We start from the raw sequence: 23,622 nt of genomic DNA, 5'->3' as shown, positions 1-23,622 counted from the left end.
CATTTCGAGATCAGCCAAGGTCTGCAGACAGCAACAGGGGGGCGGGGGGCGGGAGCGGACGAAGTCTGCGTTAGTAGAAACGCAGCGCTTTTGCCTCCGTCGCCCGGGAACCCAGAAGTTTAGGTAAGGCAATTGCGCAACCACGCCAGAGTTGAGGGAGCCCAGCCTGGCCTCGCCACTGAGAAGGGGGCGGAGCTGCGGTGGGGATACCGGCGCCTTTCGAGCATCAGCAGTGGCGGCGCGACTCTCCTCCAGCGAGCCCTCCGCACTTTCCTTCCCAAGCGAACCAACCACTTGGCGAGTCCCGCTGCTCACCACCATCGCCGACCGCAGCTTCCCTCTGCCTAAGGGCAGGGCGAGGGCGACCGCGCTGACGTCGCTCTTCTCCATTGGCCCTGGCCGGCAGCACATGCCCCTGACAGCTAAGATAAAGGCATTCGGCCCGCACCCCGCTTCTCCGTCTCTGCTTTGGAGCTTTTTTCTGTCAGCCTCCTTAGGTCGGCTCTTCTCTTCCCCGGCGGCTCGACTCTTAGCATCTCCGGCTCGGCGCAATGGCTAACGTGGAAGCTTTCTTAGGCACATGGAGGCTGGAATCCAATGAAAATTTTGACATGTTTTTGGCGGAATTAGGTAAGAAAGGAAGGGAATTGGGAGTGCTGTCAAAAAAAAAAAAAAGAATGTAAGGGAATTATGATAAAAACAGAAAAATTAATCCTTTTTCTCACAAAGGGGAATTACAGACCTCGGATTCCTCTTGGGCAAAACATTAAAAGAAGGATGTGGATAGTATGGCTGAAAAATAGGGCAATCAATAATAATAATAATAATAATAACAACAACAACAACAACAACAACAACAACTTCAGGATTCAGACTGACAAGCGCTTGGTCCACAGCACGCCTGACATAACAATAGTTGAAAAGAAAAAAGTATGGTTCATTGACATTGCAATAGCTGGTGATGTACGGATTGAAAATAAGCAGCAAGAAAAAATCACAAAGTACCAGGACTTGCAAATTGAAGTTGAGCGACTGTGGAAAAATAAATCGTGTGTTGTCCCGATTGTAATTGGAGCCCTTGGAGCAATACCCAAAGGGCTACCCCGCTATTTAGAAATTCTAAATTTACCGCACTTGAACATTTTGACTCTACAAAAAACCACTTTACTCGGAACAGCTTACATCCTCCAACAATACCTTAACAGTTCCTAGGTCCTTGGTTAGGACTCGAGCTGCTGAGCTATTAACCAGCCTCAAAGGCTGTGAATCTCACTAAAGATTAACTAATCATCATCATCATCATCATCATCACATTTTCTTATGTATATGTTCCATTCTTGTACTCGTGTGTGTGTGTGTGTGTGTGTGTGTGTGTCTGTGTGTAAATTCAAAGATGCAGATGGTAATTCCCAGTGAATGTGGATCTCCTAAGTGCAATTGACCAAAAAATGTAGGATTGCTGTTAAAAACTATGTAATTCATCCTACCCTGTGCCCATCCCCCACCTTTTTTTAGGAGAAGGGTGGCTTTGTCTGTTTAAAATGGCTGCTTTGTATTAAAATGAAATATTGATTGTAGCTCAAAGTGTCTGGTGTATGTGTAGTATGCTTGTATCTCTTTCTCTGTGTCTCTCTGTGTGTGTCTATGTGTAGTCTGTTTTGTATGCATGCAATACTTGCATTCTGTTCAGTTGCTATGCAAAATGTGCTTTTCAGCATGCAGCCCTATTTCACCAAAACGTGCATATGGCTTTGTCATCTAGGTTGCAGTGATGGATGATGATGATGATGAAAAAGCTTTATTTTTTTTCCTTTTGGTAGTCTATAAAGATTTGGAAATATGGAATTATGAGCTTTGTGTCTCTTTTTTCAGCTCTTAAAAATGCTCTCTCCAAGCTCTGCAAAGGCATTCTCGAATAGCTTTTATAACAAGCATATAAACAGACATTGTTTCAATGGAGCCGATGAGCAAACTAAGATTGCAGCTGGGCTGCATATGAAAAGTGTGTAAGAGAGAGAGAAGGAAAGCAGGACTGAATGAGTTGTGCATGTGGGGATGATGGCTTTAAATGAATACAGTTGCTCTTTTCTTGAACTTCCCCCAGGGAAGAAGAGTACTTCTTTTTTTTAAAGAAATGGATTTCTGTGATATATGCTTCACTATGTTTCTTGTATTTTACCTGACTTTGCTCAGGTCTATATTAACAGAATGTATGGTTCTAATATTTAGGAGTTTCAAATAGTTTGATACAGCATTAGAAATGTTGCAAGGTGAGCAAATTTTCTGTACCTTCATGCCGAGGAACACAAAACCGAATCTAGCAATGACAGAGTTTAGTCATCATTTGCAGTGACTCCTGCTGAAATAGAAGCTAGGAAAGTACAGAATGAACATCTTATGAATGAACTATTTTATTTGAATTTTTCTTCCCTCCCTCTCTCGTCCTTCTGGATCAATTCCACTGAAATATAGAGTTCAGTGATGATTATTTAATACATTTGGTTCCTGTAGCCAAAATATTGCATAGCGAGCTGAGTTCTGGGGCCCATTTAAATTAAAATATACTACATTTTCATTGGTCTGTACACCATATATAAATGTAGTTCCTTAACTAGGAACACCACACTACATGCAATACAAAAAGTCTGTTCCTAACCAATATTCCTGCCTTAAGACTAGACATAGGAAAATCCAGAACTCACTCAGGAAATATAAGCCAATCTGAAAGGTGGCAATTTTGTGGTCTCCAAATCTGTTGAACCCAAACTCCTGGAATGACACCAAATTCATGTTTATGGGAGTCAATTCAAAGTAATTACTCTGTATTGATTTTTTCTATGCCTTACCAGAAGTTGCTGTAATAGTGAGAGGAACAGTGAGAAGAAATATACTGACACACTGTAGAATGATTTTGTTCCAATCCTACTGAAGACTTGTGAATATGCTTGTCTCCTACAAGGATTTGAATTCTGAATAGAACTCATTTTAGGTTAGGTTGAGTTTTACAAAGTTTTGCAAGAGTGATGTGTAATTAAAATTTAATGAGAAGGGCCGGTAAAATCATTGACTGGGAAATTACCTCTCATGCTAGATAATTTAAAAAGATCATTAATCTTGTGTGAAAGTGTCTATATAATGACTGTGCTTTGCTGAACCTATTTAAAAGTAAATTCTCTCTTCTTTTGGCAGGGATAGGTGCAATAAATAGAAGGTTGGCAAATATGGCCAGGGAAGATACTATCATCAGCAGGAATGACAATACTTTCACAATCAAAACTAAAAGCACTTTCAAGAACTCAGAATTCAGCTTCAAGTTAGGTGAAAAGTTTGATGAAAACACGATAGATGGTCGAAAAACTCAGGTAAATGAGACTGTAACCCAGGGAACACACCAAGTATATGACATGTTAAACTGATTTTTAACTATTGCGTTCAATGACTCCTGAAGTCGAATAATGTCATTACCTCCACAAAAATACAGATTCTGCTGTTTTAACTCAAATATCTCAGCAGTAGCAGTCCCAAACTAGATTCTTGACTTACAAACTAGTCCATTATTCCCAGAATATGCCCAAACTACTCCTAATTTAAGAACTCTGTGCTATGCTGTTTTGATCTGATAGTGCTGGTGAGTTTTGTAATATGAAGAAACTAATTTAAGAACTTAAGCTCAGTCCGCATCAGTAGTGGGATTCAAATTTTTTTACTACCGGTTCTGTGGGCGTGGCTTGGTGGACGTGGCTTGGTGGGTGTGGCAGGGGAAGGATACTGTAAAATCTCCATTCCCACCCCACTCCAGGGGAAGGTTACTGCAAAATCCCCATTTCTTCCTGATCAGCTGGTACTCGGGAGGCAGAGAATAGATGGGGGCAGGGCCAGTCAGAGGTGGTATTTACCGGTTCTCCGAACTACTCAAAACTTTCGTTACTGGTTCTCCAGAACTGATCAGAACCTGCTGAATACCACCTCTGGTCCACATGCTTAAGAATGCCCACTGAATACCAGCAGAATCATTTGCACTGCAAACAGCATTGATTACCAGTTCTCCAGGTGCCAGAAAAGTGCATTTATGCTCAAGTATATTTTTTTATGGATCAGTATGATGTTGTTTAGTTTCAGTTCTTAGATTAAAACTCATTTGTCCCAGTTGTTTTAACAAATCTACCTTCTTCCAAAATCCAGTTTTTTAGTCTTTTGCTCCTGAAAAATGGTAAGTGTGGCTCTGGCCTATAAAACAATGCCACAATTGCCATGAACAGTTAAATCTATATGGCCGTGATGGCGAACCTATGGCACACCTTCCACCTGTGGCACGCAGAGCCATATCTGTGGGCACGCAAGCGTTGCCCTAGCTCAGCTTCTGTCCGTATGTGCGTGCCGGCCAGCTGATTTCTGGGCCTTCCGGGCCCATAAGTCGGAAAAAGGGCTGTTTCTGGCCTCCGGAGGGTCTCCGGGGAGGGGGGGGAGGCTGTTTAATTTAATTTAATTTATCGCATTTCTATGCCGCCCATCTCCCAAGGGACTCTGGGCGGCTTACAGCAAAAATAATGCGAACAATGTTTTTGCCCTCCCCAAGCTTCAAGAAAGCCTCTGGAGCCTGGGGAGGGCGAAAAATGGGCCTACAGGGCTCACTGTGCCATCATGTACCAAAAGTGGAGGAAGCGCAGGGTGGTCATGCATGCATGTGCAGGGGACGGGGCACATTGAATTATGGGTGTGGGCACGTGCATGCGACCTCCCACGCTTCCCTTGCTTTTGGCATGCAACTGCAAAAAGGTTAGCCGTCACTGCTATATGGGAAAACACTGGAATAAAGAGCTTCTCTGGACAGTGTATTCAGTTGTCAGGCACCCCCACATTGTAAAATGCATTTTTCTATTCATCAGTGATCACACCTAGAGGAGTTTTGCCACTGTTCTTGTGTATACAACCACACAGATATGTGTATCCCTTCCCTGTCATTTTGTGCTCATTTTAATTGTTACAGCCAACTTCTGGTGGCTGTGCTGAACTAACTCTTTGAGCTGAATCTAAGCCGGATGCAAGAGCTGGTGCATTTGCAAAATAGGGGATAAAACTCATAACATTATCCTCAATTTACATATGTCTGCAAAGGCAATTACCACAAATAAATAAACAAAAATCTTAGAAATAAAGCTCAAACTCAAGAATGTGTAATAGAGAACAGTTTTGTAGACTGAATTTTACAAATATTATCTTTACCTGGATCCACTGTATAAACCAGGAGAGCTGATCAGCTTGAGGGTAATTTGTGGTGTTTATGTTTCTGTGTAATTGTCTCTAAGTAAGCCTTGCCAAGTGGTACATTTATTATAGTGTCAGGCATGTAGATAGCCACAAAGTTGGGGATGTCTGCTCTGATATATATTTTTCTGTCATTTTTTTATACACACAGAGGAAAAATCATGAATGAGCAGGAAACCATCACCACAACCAAATAATTTCTGTTATCCCAGGTTCTTGGGAAGGACTTGATAGTGTCAAATCCAGTGTAACATCAACTATAATAATAACAGCTGGCAACATTAAGCACACTAAAGTAAAAACAGAGGTTAGAAGGGAATAAGAAGGTCTTAAAATCCAAGCTTAGTGGAGGAAATGCCATCAAGGAAATGAACACAGCTGGAATAGTAGACTGGACTCAAGCAGAACTGAAAGCCCTAGATAGGAAGACCAGAAAAATCATGACAATGAATCATGCTCATCACCCACACAGTGAACATGCTGGGCATGGAATGTTGCAAGTACTTCAGACAGCTGAAGAAGAAGAGAAAAGGGCATTGAAAGAATATTTGAAGGATGGTAAAGAAGATGCACTGAAACTTGTGTATCATGAAGGCTTACTGAATACCTCAGATAGCAAAGCAGCCTACAAAAAACACCAAATGAAGAATAGAAAAAAGACACAGCAAGGCAAAATATCATATATCCAGTAAACCCCCCCCCCCACAGAAAAACCCTAGCTGCATGCTGTGTACTTCACCAGAAGCCCCCAACAAGCAAAGTCAATGGGGAAGCTAGCAGGAGGTCCAAATGATTATCATGGGCTAATGGGGTGCTGCAATTGTCATAATTGGAAGCTGGTTGCCAAGTGCCCAAACCACAATCATATGACTGCAGGGACTCTGTGATGGCTGCAGTCACAAGGATCTATCATAAGTTTCCTTATTCAGCACCATGATAACTTCATACTTAATATCCACATGTTAAGCATTGGTTGTTTAACAACAGCAACTGAAAGTGCCAGAACTGCCCCACACATGTGATATCATGCTTTACAGCTACATTGCTTAGTGACACAGTTTTGTATTTCAGTTGCTATTGTTAGCCAAAGACTACCTGCATAATCAAGAATAATATAAGAATTTTTAATTCAGAGTGAAATCAATCATCTAATCTAATATGAGCAGGTCATATAGGACAAGTTGAAAACATATGAGCAAAATATCTCATCTACAGATTTGCAGCTCTATTATATATTAAATAAGCAATACCTTATATTAAGATCAGAGGAAACAATTTCACATAATTTAAAGCAATTTTCCATTGGTTTATAATTACTATTTTTTTAAAAAAATAATTATTGGAGTAGGAACCACAGTATCACTAGAGCCTGCCAACCATCATGGAACTTCAGAAGCAGCAATCCCAGCAGGATAAAATAGAGGAGTATTATGTGAGAGTTTCAGATTAGCCACAAAAAGCACAGATTTACTCATTGTTTTAAACAACAACACAACAACAAAGAGCCAAATGTTTTTCTGTTGAAAAAATGGAAATAAAAGTTCGGCAGTGGGAACTGTAGAACACTGAGAGTAGATATATGATAATGATGAAAGACAACTATACTATGAGTCAAAGGAACACATTTTGGGGTGCTGTTAAGATTAGGAATGGGGACAACATAGTCAGGTCCATCATGGGGCAATGAACTGAGACATTTTCTTTAGGATGAAAGGCTCTCCATATATCTATTAAATTTAGTTCCTCTGCCATATTAAAAAACGTTTTGGGTAATATATTCCTTTTCTTCTTATTATCTTTACTGCTGGCGTAATCTTTTTTAGTATCTATTATCCCATTATAATCTCCCACGATACAAATATTTCTGTGGCCTATCATAATTATTTTTTCTTGTATTTTTTTATAATAATCCCCCTGGTTTTTATTAGGCGCATAATAACTACTAACAAAAATGATAAAAATCCTCTCATTATTTCCAACATTAACGTTCTTCCTTTAGAATCCACATAGATTTGTTTAGTTATTATCCGTCCCTTAACATATATCGCCACCCCTTTCTTTTTCTTTTCAGATAAAGCTGTATATAGCTTCCCCAACTTGCTATATTCCAAATACCTTTCATCTTGTTTCCGAATATGCCTCTTGGAGGCATATTATATCTACTTTTTGCTTAGCTAACTTTGTAAATATCTGTCTTCTTTTTGTTGTTGCATTTAATCCATTTATGTTTATCGATATAAGCTTCCAGTCTTCCATTCTTTAGTCTTTCTGTCTGGTAGTAATATGCCCTTGTAATCCTTTGGGTTCTTGTTTTACTACCTTTTATATCTTAATTCTCTTTTTCTTCCTTGTTCTTCTTTTCTAGGGCTCCCTCTTTGGCATCTCGTTGGTGTGGCAATTCTTCTTCCTGGTTTATGGTCTCCACTTCCTCCTTGCTGCGCTGCTCCTCTTTGTTTCCTGTCAGTTGATCCAAAAAATTTTGTGCCGTCACTAAACTATCTATTTTCAATTTCTTGCCTTGCCATGTGACAGGTATCCCTTCTGGAAGTATCCATCTAAACATGATATTTCGTTTGTTCAGCTGTATTGCCAGAAAACGATAATCTTTACGCTGCTCTCTTACTCTACTGGGAACTTGCTTCAAAGTAATGATTTCTTTACCCTTATATATCATAGATTCTTCTCTGGTTATATTGTATACTATATCATAGATCCTTTTTCTAACAAATCTGATATGGACCTCTCTGGGCAATTTATGGCGTCTGGCATAGTTTGTCTGAATTTGGTATACCTCATCTATTTCTGTAACAATTTTTGTTTATCTCTCTGTAAGGATTCTGCAATAATCTCCACCATTATTTGTTCAAGATTTTTTGCCTCAATCACATTTTGGAATCTCAGGTAAAATGATTCCCTGTCCATTTCCAGCTGGATCATTGAATCTTCAAGGTCTTTGTTTAGGGCCATCATCTTTTGATCTACCTGATCTAATTTTCTTTCAGTTTGCTCCGCCTTGGCCTCTACAATTTTTATTTTTTGTTCATTCTGCTGGATTGCTTCTTGGATTGCATTCATTTTACTGTCTAAATTCTGGATATCAACTTTCATTTCACTGTGATTACTAAACATCGTTTCCTGCATTTTAACCATTGCCTCTTGTATTAGCATTAAGGCAGCTTGCATTGTTTGCATGGTTGGAGCTGTAGGAGATTTTTCCATTTTTGAAGGCCCCTCAGTCGATCGTTGATTTGAAGGAGACACCATTGTTGTCATTGGATTCAATGCTGTTTTCTTCCCTGCCTTTAAGGTTGTAGTAGTGACACTAGTCATTTCTTTCAATATTCTACTTTGCGCTCCCAAAATCTTATAAATATTCCACTATAATATGGAAAAAATATTTTTCCACACTATCATCAACCATCTTCGAGACCGCCTTCTGCCGCATAGCTCCCAGTGACTGGTAAGATCCCACAGAGTTCGTCTCCTCCGGGTCCCGTCAGCTAAACAATGCCGGCTGGCGGGCCTGCGGGGGAGGGCCTTCTCTGTGGCTGCCCCAGCTCTCTGGAACCAGTTACCTCCTGAGGTCCAGACCATCCCCACCCTATTGGCCTTCAGAAAAGTGGTGAAGACCTGGCTTTTCCAGCAGGCCTGGGGCCATTGATCTTGCTCTTGTGATCTGACGAGATCCGGCCATGAATGGCGTGAATGAGTTTTTAATGTTTTTAATTTTTAAATTTTTTTTATAATGATTTTTAAAAATGTATTGTGAGCCGCCCTGAGTCTTCGGAGAGGGACGGCATATAAATTGAATTAATTAAATTAAATTAATTAAATTAAATTAAATTAACTTGCCTTTTTTCTTCTTCTTATTTCCCGCAGTTGTTTTTAGTATCACTATGAGGAAGTGCAAATATAGTAAATAGCAAATAGCAAATATCAATCGACTACATAGTCTATATTAATATATTCTATACTAATTAATCAAATTAATCAAAATATCTTAAATTGCTAAACAGCTCTGTATGTGTATCAAAATCAAAACTGACAATTAAGATTGAAATACCTATCAATCATGTAAATCTATCCTTCAAATTAAATCAATAGTATAAATAGTATAAATCTTAATTAATACTATAATAAACCAAATAATTAACAATAATTAACAATCTCTATTGTCTAAATTTTTATACCTGGTTGTTACTGCCTAATATAAAAATGTTTAATTAAATCCTTTTAATTTACTTATTAATTACTTCACAGTTAATTACTTAACCACTCAGACATTATAAAATATGATAAATATACATTAACTATACATTAAGATTAAGATTCAAATATCAAATATCTTACTTCAAATATCAAATATCAATATATCAAATTCAAATATCCCTTTTCTTAGAGGTATAAATCTTATATCTTTTCCAGTGTCTTCTTTCAAGTACAGCTCTTAGCTCCTCCCAAGTCTCTTATGTCCTATCAATATGGATAGTGTTTAGCGGTTGTAAGAATATATAGTTCCTTAGTTCGGTACTTTCCTTCTGTACACTTTAATTTGGCCTCAATGTTCTTTAAATCCTCTGTTCCAAAGTCCATTCAGTTAAATCAAAGAAGAAGTCTTTTCCTTTCCTCTGCAATTTAAGGTTGCCAAACTAAACACTTTCAGCCAGCCTTTCCTCTACAATTTAAACAGTCTTCCGAACCACTTCTCTCGCTGTTGAGTCACGGCAATGTCAGTCCTCACTTCTTCTCCGCCTTTCAGTCCTGTTCCTATCACCTTCTGTCACTTTACGCTATCGGCTCTCTCACCTTCTTTGCCTTCAATTTTCTTTTAATTCTCAGTTCTCACCAACTTTTAATAATCGTGCCTTCACTTCATGAATTCCACTCTTTCTCCTTGTTGCCGTCTTAACAGTTGAGTATATTATGCTGAGTCATTCTCCATCCGCCAAGTCGCCGCTCACTCTCTCGCTGGAAATCTTCTAACCAGAAAAGACCGGACCCAGTTTTTCAAAACAATCTTTAATCTTGCGATGTTCCAAATAATCACTTAAAATGACACCATCTGCTTCGAAAATATTCTCTTCCCTGTACTCACTGGCTCATTGCAGCCTCAGCTGTCAGACACATTCGCGTTGTATCGACAAGGGTGTCCATTCATGCAGCGAGTGATCGCCCTTCACTTCACCACACTCTGGACTCCCCCTCTAGTCCGCAATGCCCTCCAGGCTTTTTGCATCCCAAAGAGTCCCCAAAACACAAAAAATCCAGGGTTGAAGAATAGAGACTATTCTCCTTCCTCCTCCACGCTGCGAATTACCAACCGGAAGTTTGCTTCTGTTTTTGATTGTGTACCACGCTCAAGACAAATTGAAAATCAACACATGAAGGAAGGAGCACACTACTAAAATTCTGTCTTCCTTTACAGACCCTCATCACTTTAGATGATAACAATGTATTGACCCAGGTCCAGCAGTGGGATGGCAAAGAATGCACAATAACAAGGAAGGTGGACGATGGGAAACTGATAGTTGTAAGTAGAATTTTTTCTGTCTCTTATGCTAAATTTGTACACTATAAATGAAATGTAACTTACCTCAAATACCATAAATATCCACCTACCTTATCCTGCTTCCCAACAATTGGTTTGTAAAAAGAGAATGAATATAACTGTCAGGTATGCTTCCTGCAATATCCAGGAAAGGAAAACCCAAAGTCAATCATTTTGAAGAGATTAGTACTTTTACTGAATATGAAATGATCGCAACCCAGGTAAAGCTGGAAGTGAGCAAAACGCACGAAATAGCATCTACTAAGCTTCTCCCCCCCCCACCGTGTCCATTGACCATCAGCCAATCCAAAGGTCTCCCAAAGGTCAGGTGGCATCACGTCTGGCAACGTCATTCATCAGGAATGTAGGGCAGTTGGTCAGCCAGCCCCTTTTGAAGATTCACTTTCGTTTCTTGGGAAGACACATCCTACAATGGATAAAACACCTCCTGCACCTTCCCCTCCCTTTCGCCCCCCTTAACTAATCCCTCCCCCGTTTCTTATGGCAGCTGAAGCAGGCAAAGCTGAGGCTGACATTCGGCCCCTCTTGCAGAAGAGACGTTAGTCCTAAATAAGAGGAAGGAAAAGAGAGAGAAATAGAATATATACAATAATTATGGTTTATCAGGGTATTTGGAATAGAATTGCTGTATTTTCTTGGGAGCTCGGACATCCCATTTATTCACCCATTCAGCCTGAGACAAAGGGAAATGTTTCCAGGCTATCAGATATTGGACTTTACCATGGTGTTTCCTAGAGTCCAAAATTTCCTTAACTTCAAAATGTTGCTCCCCCTCTATGAGAATGGGAATTGGAGGGGTGCTTTGGTCAGCCCTTAGGGGAGACGAGTGTTCAGGTTTTAATAAACTAACATGAAATACAGGATGTATACGTCTCAACGTTTTTGGCAATTCCAATTCAACTGTTACTGGATTAATCAGTCTAATCACACGAAATGGTCCCACATACTTAGGGCCTAGCTTTTTGGACTTCTGGGTAGTCTGTAAGTATTTAGTAGATAAATAGACTTTATCACCCACCTTATAAATGTGAGCTGGGGACCTTTTCTTATCGGCTTGCGCCTTATGAGCCCGGTGTGCCTCATCCAATGCCTTCCGAGTCACTGCCCATGTACTCTTTAATTGTTCAATCCAATCCATCAAGGAGGGATTCTGGGGATCATCTTGTGGTAGCTCGGGAATGGGTACAAAATCCTGGCCCGACGCGACCTTAAAAGGAGTGAATCCGGTGCTACTGTGTACGGAATTATTATATGCCACTTCTGCAAATGGCAACAAGTCTACCCAATTGTCTTGCTGGTAATTAACGTAACACCTCAGGTATTGTTCTAGCACCCCATTGGTTCTTTCACAGGCCCCATTTGTCTGAGAGTGGTGACTGGAACTTAGCCCCTGGGCGGAGCCTATCAACTTCAAAAACTCTTTCCAGAAACTGGAAGTAAATTGCACACCCCTGTCAGAAATTATTCTTTTCGGAGATCCATGTAGTCGGTAATTCTGCTTAGCTTCACTTGCTGCTTCCTGTTTGTTAGGAAGCTTGTCAGGTATGCTTCCTTCAATATCCAGGAAAGGAAAACCCAAACTCAATCATTTTGAAGAGATTAGTACTTTTACTGAATATGAAACGATCGCAACCCAGGTAAAGCTGGAAGTGAGCAAAACGCGCGAAATAGCATCTACTAAGCTTCCCCCCCCCCCGTGTCCATTGACCATCAGCCAATCCAAAGGTCTCCCAAAGGTCAGGTGGCATCACGTCTGGCAACGTCATTCATCAGGAATGTAGGGCAGTTGGTCAGCCAGCCCCTTTTGAAGATTCACTTTCGTTTCTTGGGAAGACACGTCCTACAATGGATAAAACACCTCCTGCACCTTCCCCCCCCTTTCGCCCCCCTTAACTAATCCCTCCCCCGTTTCTTATGGCAGCTGAAGCAGGCAAAGCTGTGGCTGACATTAACTTTTTATTTTCCAGGAATATGCCTTCAATGGTGTCAAATGTACTCGTGTTTATAAAAAAGTATGAAGAGCTTGATGTCTATGTTAGAGAGTGGCAGATCATTCTCGAAAGAGGACTAGTCCATATTTTTTTCTTTTTTCTTCTTCTTACTAAACTAGATTAAAAAAAAAAACTATCATGTGCAAGAAATGATTAAATTTTAAAAATTCTAAGAGATTGTAACTGTGTTATTCTTTGTGAAATATTCCCCTCGCCCTTTTAAGAAAGTTTAGGAAATTGAAATTAGATAAACAAAATAGTAGGAAAAGTGTTAAAATATATTCAAAAATGAATGCTGGGCACAGATATAATGTGAATTTATGCATTATTCCCTGAAAGCAGACCTCATTAGTAATATTAATACACTGCACTAAGTAATTACATAGCTTGTTTCTATTTGTAATATGATGCTGAAACTTGCCATTGTGAGTTATTCAATAAATCATGATTAAATGAGGCTGTGATTTAGAACAGGGGTGTCAAACTCATGGTCCACAGGCCATCTGCGACATGTGCTGCCATGCCCACTCCCAGTTTATAGAAGGGGATAAAAGCCATGATACGTCACGTGATGATGTGATGCCGTCAGTTTGACACCCCTGATTTAGAATAATGTGTTCATCTACTTATTCTGTTTAAAAATACAACACCAAAATCCCTTCCCTGTATGCAATTGAGCTGAAAAACAGTTTGAACTGCTGGACTCTGGAAATACAATCAGCCATCACTGGAACAGCAGTTAAACACACACAAATAGTCAGAAAAAATGGACAAGTAGTTATGACTGGCATAGTGTAGGGTAGTTTTTCTCCAACCTAGAACCAGTTGCAGAGTTACAGATCTACCATATTGGAATTGCACCAGATCAGAGGACCACTCCAACACAGCAAACACTGTGCCTCCAACATTTGCCTTGCTGCCAGCTTTACTAAACTTTTGTGTGATGCTCAGTGCTGTCTTTCTTTGAACACAGAGCCAATTTATTTATAAATAATGCTGCATTTCAAGGGGAAACACACCAAGGTTTGCAGAGCTTGGGGAAGGTAATCAATTTCCAATGAGGGCAATTCTTGCCTTACCCAACTACACAAGGCCACTGAAATCTCTGGATCAAATAGCTGAAAGTCTGCTGAGTGAAAGTCAGTAATTTTAGGCTTTCATTCAGTTCTTTTTCACACAATGGTTCCAGGGGTGATATTCACTTACTTTCGCTACTGGTTTGCAAATGTGAGTGCGCGCGCCACCTCTGCGCATGCGCAGAGTCTTCCATGCATGCGCAGAGCGTCAAATTAGGACTTGATAATGTCCGGGTGGGTGGGTGGAGCCTCCCGCAGCAGCCATTACTGATTTGCCTGAACTGGATAGAACCGGCTGAATCCCACCACTGAACTGTTCCAAGTAGCTGTGGGAAGAAAGCATTTTTTTGTTATCCAGCTTTGTTCTTGATTTTGATGCAAAAACTTGTAGGATGTTTTCTTGTTTTCCAACGTGCTACAGCTTTAAGTGCTAGAACCTCAGGCAGTTGCCATGAAGAAGTGACTCCAGGAAAGCCACAAATCTTTCTTTGATAGTTTAACCATGCTCCTGGAATTTTATCATTTCTAAAGCTGCTCAGAACAGATGGCTGAAGCAGATTGCTTAGGTTAAACATACACCAGTGGATTCCAACTGTTTTGATTTATTTATTAAAGTCCTATCTTTGGAATAAAAAAAAATATTCTTGAAACCTGGAGGGATTTAAGTACTCTCCCCAGATGTTTTCTTTGTGTTTATTTAAATTTTTCCAGTGCAATAAACATTTTTAACCATTGTTTTAGAACTAAGAACCAGTGATCATGTTATCTACCCCTGTTTTGAAATGGATCATTTGTACATTTCAATGCCACATTTTCTTTACTCAGAGCAATTTACAACACTTCATCTACTGATATGGTTTATAATGGCTTTACATGAGAAAGGATTAACCTGAATCTTATTCTATCCATCTTCAGTAAAGTAAATTCACCTGAAGTCAACAGGGCTTACTTGTAAATAATTATACCTCCATCCAATCCAAAGTTCATGCAGCACACTGTAGTACCAAGAGCCTTGGTACTACAGTGGTTTAAAGCACCCTGTTATTAACACAGCTGCCTGCAATTTACTGCTGGTTCGAATCTCTCCAAGGCTCAAGGTTGACTCAGCCTTCCATCCTTTCTAAGGTAGGTTAAATGAGGACCCAGTTTGTGGGGGCAATAAGCTGACTTTGTATAAAATATACAAAAAGTATGAAGGCTATTGCTGAGCACATTGTAAGCCGCCCTGAGTCTCCGGAGAAGGGCGGCATATAAATCAAATTAAAAAAAAAAAAACATTTGCTAGATCATATTTAGTAAAGATATCCAGATCTTCAGATTTTACTCCCAAGTGATGCTTAGGAACATGTAATCCTGAACATAGCATTTATCTGCAACTCTTTAAAATAGCTGCATCTTTTCCCAAAATCACATAGATGTTTATGCATATGGCAAACAACCTTTTGGGAAGTGAATCCAAAGTATTGCATATTATTCATTTTGAACAAAAGGCCATTAGATCATTCAGATTGAATTGCCATCTCTTAGCTAATGTAAAAACAATTAAGAACTGTTTTAGGTGGCAATTAGCATATAGAAGAAATTCTCTTTTATTTCTTAAAATTCTTTATTTCAATTTAAAGTGAACTGGGATTAATATTTTCTGTGATACTCAGAAATCAGAATTATCCTCCCCCCCCCCGAAATGTCAGTTCTATTTTTCATTTGACAAAGAAACAAATTAATTTTCATTTTAGACAGTTCTGAGTATTGCATATTGAATCAACATAAATAGTAATTCAAACAACTATAGTTAAAATAGGTCAAAGCAAGCTGTGTTCATTACAGGTAGAAGGTTGGCATTATTTTTCACCAAGCAATGACTTTGAATTGAAGATATTGGCTATTTGGCACCAGTCCCCTTCTTCTTAAGTAATCCTTGAAGTAATCCATGAAGTATTTTTTATTCCTCTTTAGAAGAATTAACAATTACCAATTAATGTGTTGTCTCTTACATCACATTACATACATTGCACACATCCTGCTTTGGTGAGTGTGAGAGTCCAGTTCTTCAAACAAATCTCATCTTGAGATCTGGATCAATTAGAATAGCAGATGATCAGAAGTATTTGACAAAGAGCTTCGCGGGGAAACATGAAACTCTTCCCACCTACCCCCTATTTCCCTCCCTCCCTCCCTCTTGAATGATTCATAGTGCAAGTATCTGCCCATTACTGCACATGCCAGCTGTTGTCTGGGCTGCTTTTGAAGATGGCTTTGCTTCTCTTTTAGAAGACAACAAAAAGACCACAACTCTCTTGCAAGAGCAGTAAACCATTTTTCAAAAGTAACTCAAAGAAGGACTGACAAGTGGTGCAGTTCCATACCATGAACTTTTGAGATGTTGTTTGTGCTACCAGCTATTCAAGGTGACCCAGTATCTGATAGGCTTCTCTGCCCCTGTTGAGACCCAGGCTGGAAAGATAGCAGATGGGGTAGGGGAATCCTGATTGATGTCTAGCCGTCTTTCAAACCATCACAAAACACAGTAGAGATGTTACTGGAGACATTTATAAAAGGGAAGGGGCAATCTGGACATGACAACATAGAATAATAGAGATGGAAGGGACCTTGGTGGTCTTCTAGTCCAACCCCCTGCTCAAGCAGAAGGCAGTATAACATTCTGGACAAATGGCTGTCCAGTTTCTTCTTGAAAACCTCTAGTGATGGAGCAGTTACAACTTCTGGAGGGAAGGGATTCCACTGATTAATTGTGCCCACTGTCAGGACATTTCCCCTTAGTTTTAGGTTGGATCTCTCTTTAATGATCTTCCTTGTATTACTTCTAGTCCTGCCCACAGGTACTTTGGAGAATAAGACAATTTCTTCTTTGCTGTGACAGCCTCTCAAATACTGGAAAACTGCTATCATATGACCCCTAGTCCTTCTCTTCATTAGACTAGACATATCCAGATTCCTTAATCATTCATCATATGATTTTGCCTCCAGATCCCTTATCGTTGCTCTTCTCTGTATTCTTTCTAGAATCTTAGTATTTTTTTTTTTATTGTGGGGACCAGAAATGGATGTGGTATTCCAAGTATCATGGTCACAGAACTTGACACTTTCTGTAGCTAAAAGATGAGAATCGGAAAAGCAACAGAATTAGAAAAAATTCGTATGTGTTTAATTTTTTTCTTGGCTCATAGAGTATTTTAACTGATAGCTGTTTATCTGAACCCTCAATCTTGTTTCAGCACATTGATCAATATCTGTCTGTCTATCACCTGCTTCTATAAATGAAATACCATTTCTTCCAGAACTCCAAAATTGTGAGAATAATCTTTCATGGCTAGAAAACCTGAAAAAAGAGCCTAGGATGTTTTTTTTTAGAAAAATATGGTGCCAGAGTCTAAACAATCTTTATACATTGTTAAATCCTCTTAAACAATATATTCAGATGCATAGAAAGAAGGAATGGGAAGATTTTCTCTCTTCCAGTTCATATTTACACAGAGACTCAATATATATATATATATTTAATTTGATTTATATGCCGCCCTTCTCCGGAGACTCAGGGCGGCTTACAATGCATTAAGCAATAGCCTTCATTCTTTTGTATATTTTATACAAAGTCAGCTTATTGCCCCCATAAACTGGGTCCTCATTTCACCTACCTTAGAAAGGATGGAAGGCTGAGTCAACCTTGAGCCTTGGAGAGATTCGAACCAACAGAAATTGCAGGCAGCTGTGTTAATAACAGGGTGCACTAAACCCCTGTACTATCAAGGCTCTAGCAGATTCCTCATATAAAAGCTAAACTTTCTGGTATGATAGTAGACTAATGCGGCAGAGTAAATGTTTATTCTCAGCTAATGGATTGATCTGCTAATTTTATACACAGGACTTATGTTAGAATATAATATAGTTAAAGTGCCAAAAACTTAAATTGTAGTTAACCACAGTACTTCCTGTAAGATTTATTTATACTGACAAGAATTGCAACTCTTGCACTTCTTAAAGTTACTTTAGGGTAGCCCTCTCTCTATCACATTCTAGGTAGATTGGACTACAATGCCTATCAATACCCACCGTGGTACTTTTTTAAAAAACCTCAAATATCTTTATTCCAAGCAGTTCTGTAGCCTATAGACAATTATAGTCTGTTCCTTCTGCTTCACTCTAGGAGATCTTTTGAAGAATAGAGACTGACAGAGAGGATGAGGGGAAATAGCTTTGTAATCAACAGACAAAATAATAAATAATGGCATAACAATGAAACTGAAGTCTCAATTGGAGGAAGAAAAAAAATTGAGATTTTGTGAAATGTAAGATCAACAAAGCAGAGTTAAACATGTACATGTCCTGGTGATTTAATGTTCTGCCTTTGCTTCCTAGCTTCTCATGAGTTCAGAATAGTTATATTCTTGCAAAAGTTTCATTACCAAACTAGTTAACATCATCAGTGCTAATAAACAACGGATTTGGTCTCAGCCACCAAAACCATTCCCACCAACTCTGACTGACCAAGCCACTAGTGTATAAAACGAGGGCAAACCCCACTCCCTACTAGAACTGAAGACGTTACCTAATTTGTAATGATATGTCTGCAAGAAAACAACCAAGTTCAGAGAGCACCAAAGACCCCCCAGTTCAATCCTAAAATATAAATATTCTGTTCTATAGGTATCAAAATAGTTAAAAATAAGCAACCTTTTTTTTCATTATTATCATTAACAGTAATGTCTTTTTTAAATTGTTAACTAAATTCTGGAGACAGATTTCAATGAAGATTCTCAATCATCCACAGCGTGATTATCCCAAAGATGCTTTTTCCAAAAGGTAACTGGATTTTCTTGATTTTTTCCTTTGAAAAAGTTGCACTTCTCATTCAAGAAGCATCTTCACTTCTGGAGAAAGATAAAAAAGGTCTCCCTATCCTTTTAAAAATTGTGAATTAGAGAAAGCTGGTGGTTTTTTCTAGGATCTTCAGAAAGGACAAATATTTTAGCTTACACATCCCATGAAAGTCTCATCCCACAGCTCCAATCTGAATTCAAAACTTCCATCAATATTGTTGTCTTTAAAATAATATATTAAGTAAATTGCAACACTTCTTTAGATGTATTACAATACGTGATTATATGCAATAATACAAATTCTGCAGCAAATTTAAATCCTATTTCACCTTGTAAACAAAGATAATTGGGTTAAAAGTGCTAAGTAATTATTTGTTTTATCTTATTAAACCAACCATGGTTTATTAAATTAGTCACAGTTGGCTTGATTTGCATTGCATTGCATTGCATTGCATTGCATTGCATTGCATTGCATTGCATTGATCCATTTACCATTTTCAAACTAGAATGGACTGGTTCACACAACTCACTATATGGCATTCTTAAAAGGGAAAGGCAGAAATAGCTGCCAAGTAGGGCAGTGTCCCTCTGGTGCTCCCTTTTCTTTTTCCTTTATCCTACCATAGGCCTTGAGGTATGTGCATGTGAGAGAGGAACAACAAAGCAGAAGAGAAAAATTCAGTCTTATCTCACAAGAGAAATGCTATCATTCCTTTACTAGCTGTTTTCACACCAAAAATATAAACATATCAATCAAAACGAAAAGTTTCACTTGTGGTTGGGGCACCTGTTACAGAAATAGCAGCAAAGCTGACGACTTTTGCCATCTTGCTGCAACTTCTACAGGAAATTAGGCTTATTTTGTTCTGCAAATGTTCCATTTCAAGAGGCAACTGGACTTTCTGAGTTTTCTTTGAAGACGTTTTGCTTCTCATCCAAAAAGCTTCTTCAGCTCTGACTGAATGGTGAGCTGAGGAAGCCTCTTGGATGAGAAAGGAAACATCTTCAAAGAAAAACCAGAAAGTCCAGATGCCTCTTGAAAAAGCACCTTTGAGACAACCGTGACCTGGATGATTGAAAATGTGCCAAATGTTTTGTGTTCATACAACGAACTAACCCCAACCAAACCACACTATTGCAAAAACCAAACCACATTAGGATAATGTGTGTTTCATACTATTTTCTTCATACTTGTCTTTATTGAATTATGAGTCGGTCCCTGAAAACAGCAGATGCATACAGGAGGTCCTTGACTTACGACTACAATTGAGCCCAGAATTTATGTTGTTAAGTGAGACATTTAAGTGAGTTTTGCCCCATTTTACGACCTCTCTAGTGACAATTGTTAAGGGAATCATTGAAGTTGTTAAGTTAGTGGCATAGTTTTGAATCTGGTTTCCCCATTGACTTTGCTTGTCAGAAGGTGGCAAAAACTATTCACAAGACTGCAGGACAACTGAAACTGTCATAAATATGAACCAGTTGCCAAGCATCCACATTTTGTTCACATGACCATCGGGATGCTGCAATGGTTGTAAATGTGAAAAATGGTCATAAATCACTTTTTTTCAGTGCGGTTGTAATTTCGAACAGTCATAAAGGAATTGTTATAAGTCGAAGACTTCCTGCACTCCTTAAGTAACAGCAGGTGAAAATGCCCAATTACTTGCCAACTTCAAAGAAATGAATGGAAAGATAAAATGTACAGTCTGTGAAGAGAAATGTCCTTTTTCATGCCACATGATAGGAAATATGAGAGAAATGAAAGCATATAGAATAGATGTGTGTGGTGTTTTCTAAAGAATTACGGTACTTTGCAACATATATTTTTATTTATTTCTGTGTATCTCACCTTTATTCTTTTTACAAATAACTCAAAGTGGCGAGTAAACATATCCAACACATTTTCCTCTCCCTAATTTCCCCATAACAACAATCCTGTAAGGTGGGTTGGGCTAAGAAAGAGTCACTGGCCCAAGGTCGCTCAGTTGGCTTTAATGGCTAATGTGGGACTTTAACTCACAGCCTCCTGGTTTCTAGCCTGGTACCTTATAACCACTAGACCAAAGTGGCTTTCTAGATATAAGCAGAATTAAAGATTCCTCTTTGAATCTTTAATGTGACCTCCTCATATTTGTAAGGCTTGTTAGATAGTTTGAAAGCTCTTCCAGTTTTTCTTACATAGATACACATACATATGCTAATACATGTTAAATTCATGCTAATTTCACATACAACTAAGGTAGTACTACAATTGTAGTACTTATTTCCCATGTGGTTGTCTTTTTTTACCACTAGATGGCTTATTGTAACTTCTAGTAGCCACTGTAGATTACCAATGAGATTATTTTAACAAAAACAATAGGATGTCACTATTTAAAAAGTAATGTAGAATTTTACCAGAAACAGATGAGAAAGTACAAGTACAATTGAAAACCATGCTTTGAAACATGTCTGATCATGTTTATTCAAGTCCTCTTTAAATCAGTAGGGCTTATTACCTGGAACCTGGTATGTGGATTGAGACCATGGTGATTAGGATTTTTGTCTCCTGGAGTTAAAAGACTTTTTGGAGGATTCTTTTTCCATTAGGTGTTTGAACTTGGTTTGGACACTTAGTACGAAATGTTGTATATCAAGCCAATTGGTGCCAATTGTTTTTGGAAATGGAAGTGGGCAAGAACTTGTAGTTCAGTGGTGACCCCGAGTGTGTAGATTACAGATTTTGTCCTTGACATTTCCAGTTAATATTAAAATTCATTACTTGAAATCCTGGAATCTGATGTCATTTAGTTTTTATAGTATTTGGCTACATCTGTATTTCTCAATCTTGGCATATTTAAGATGTGTTGACTTCAACTTCCAACATTCTCCAACTTAGTATAAGAATTCTGAATTTGGGAGTTGAGAAATACTGGGCTACATTGTGGAAGAATTTTTTCAGTGAAAGGCATCTCATATCCTCTCTTTAGGTTTGTATTGCCACCCCTTCTTTAGAAAGCTGATTATTTCAAATTGAATCTCATATATCTGTGTGCATAATTTATCATTTAATGTTCAAATGAAAGGAATTGTCCTAGCATTATTGTTATTCTTACTGAAAATAACATTCCTAAATATCTATCTGATTTTGTAACATAGAACTGTCAACACTCACTGATTGCTTTTTATTTTCCTCCTATAATTAAATTATTATATTTCTTTTCTAGCTGATGGTGAGAGATTGGTTATGAAAGGAGCCAATTTAACAACTCAAGAGATGTTAAATGCATTCAACTCTAGATGTCAAAAGAAAGAATTTGCGCTGGCAGAATAGCCACCACCATAGACTACTTGAAACTGACGATAGAAGAGTTTGCATCAATATTATAAATGCATACAAATCTACATGAAACTACGCTCAGAAAAATGGCAAGGACTTTCCTAATAACCGAAAGAATCTAAAATGGATATATAGAGGCGGCAAGCTGATTCTGGTTTTAAAAAATGCTTTTTGGACTTTTGATTAAAAATTAAACTCTTAGCACCTAATCGGTGTTGGATTAACATCATTTTTGTTAGTATGTATAAGATGTATAAGGTATAAGAGCTGCTGTGGCACACTGGTTAGAGTCAGTGCTGCAAGCTACTTCTGCTGATAACCGGCTGGCAGCAGTTTGGCAGATCGATTCTCACTGGTTCAAGGTTGACTCAGCCTTTCATCCTTCTGAGGTGGGTAAAATGAGGACCCAGATTGTTGGGGCCAATATGCTGCCTCTGTAAACTGCTTAGAGAGGGCTGTAAAGCACTGTGAAGCGGTATATAAGTCTAAGTGCTATTGCTATGTCAAATCATCAAGTAAGTTAGTAGTCCATAAAATCCTGATCCTTTTCAATCACTTGATAAAAATTATATTTATATCCACAAATATAAATTATTAAGGTTTTATTAATCTGGACTGTCACTGCGTTATTTTATTTACCAGCTGAGCTCATTATTTCTGGACTATCTGACTTTCCGTACCTTGCCAAGAATTGTTATCAAAAGCTACTACGCATGTCCATCCACCCACATTCCTTCACTCTTTCCTTTGATCTCTTTCCAGAAAGGTCCGGCTGAGAGATAGCCGGCCCGAATTACTTTCAAAAATGTAGCAGTTACTTTTCTTAGTTAGTGAGGTGTTTTATTTTCTTTATAACAAATAAATGAGTTTTATTAGAAACCTTCCTTCGCGTTTCTTTTTCGGAATATTGCAACAAGGAATAAGCCTCGATTCATCTACTCTAATTAAACCAGGGTAATTAGTCCCAGAGCCAAACATGGGATTAATAGATGCCCTGACATGGACTATGAAAGTTTTTCTATGGTACAGAATTGCATACATTTTATAAATCTTATGATTTGCTTATACATGAAGCTACACCAGAATACATTAGACAAACTCACCTTTTTATAACCTGCATAACCTTCTTGAAGCAGGTGAGAAAAAAAGCCAAAAGTAAGTATAAAGGTAGAGTTATGCGAATTGTTGTATAGAAACTCTTCCCATTTGACTAGTCCATTTTCCCCATGTTATTCTATCTGTGTGTTTGCAGGAATAAAAATACAGAATCCAATTAAGCTTTTAATTAAGCTTTGAAGGCTTCTGTTGGACACTTTAATCCTATTCAGGCTAAAGATCTTTTTGCATGTAGAATTGAAGATAGACGCATGAGGGAGTAGTGACTTCCCTTTACAAGTTGTGCTGGTATTTGAGTGATGAACTAGTTTTCTTGAATGCAGTAGAAACTGTTTACTTCAGCATGTAGGACTAGCTTTTAAGTAATCTCTCCATTTTAACCTCCAGAAGCAAAGAAACGTTCACTGATGTTTACATGTTCCCATTATGTACAAAAATACTGCCT

General features: G+C 38.5%; 1 protein-coding gene across 2 annotated transcripts; it reads left to right on the top strand.

Annotated features, from left to right (window-relative positions):
- Positions 1-471: 471 nt before the first annotated feature.
- LOC139315738 (fatty acid-binding protein 5-like) lies at positions 472-22,197 on the top strand. 2 transcript variants are annotated; one of them, XM_070942174.1, is made up of 4 exons: positions 472-630; positions 3,190-3,362; positions 10,691-10,795; positions 21,949-22,197. In XM_070942174.1, the coding sequence occupies exons 1-4, from the start codon at positions 552-554 to the stop codon at positions 21,970-21,972; spliced, it is 381 nt and encodes a 126-aa protein (XP_070798275.1). In that variant the 5' UTR covers positions 472-551; the 3' UTR covers positions 21,973-22,197. The 2 variants fall into 2 exon arrangements, with proteins under 2 accessions (XP_070798275.1, XP_070798273.1); XM_070942172.1 differs by lacking the exon at positions 21,949-22,197 and adding an exon at positions 12,802-12,966.
- The last annotated feature ends 1,425 nt before the right edge of the window (positions 22,198-23,622 follow it).

The sequence above is a fragment of the Pituophis catenifer genome, unplaced genomic scaffold (genome assembly GCF_029215685.1).
Source record: "Pituophis catenifer annectens isolate HBS135680 unplaced genomic scaffold, rPitCat1.0.hap2 SCAF_3, whole genome shotgun sequence".
NCBI classification, from domain to species: domain Eukaryota; kingdom Metazoa; phylum Chordata; class Lepidosauria; order Squamata; family Colubridae; genus Pituophis; species Pituophis catenifer.
The sequence above is the reverse complement of the archived record's forward strand: the minus strand, read 5'-3'. Positions and strand labels throughout refer to the sequence as shown.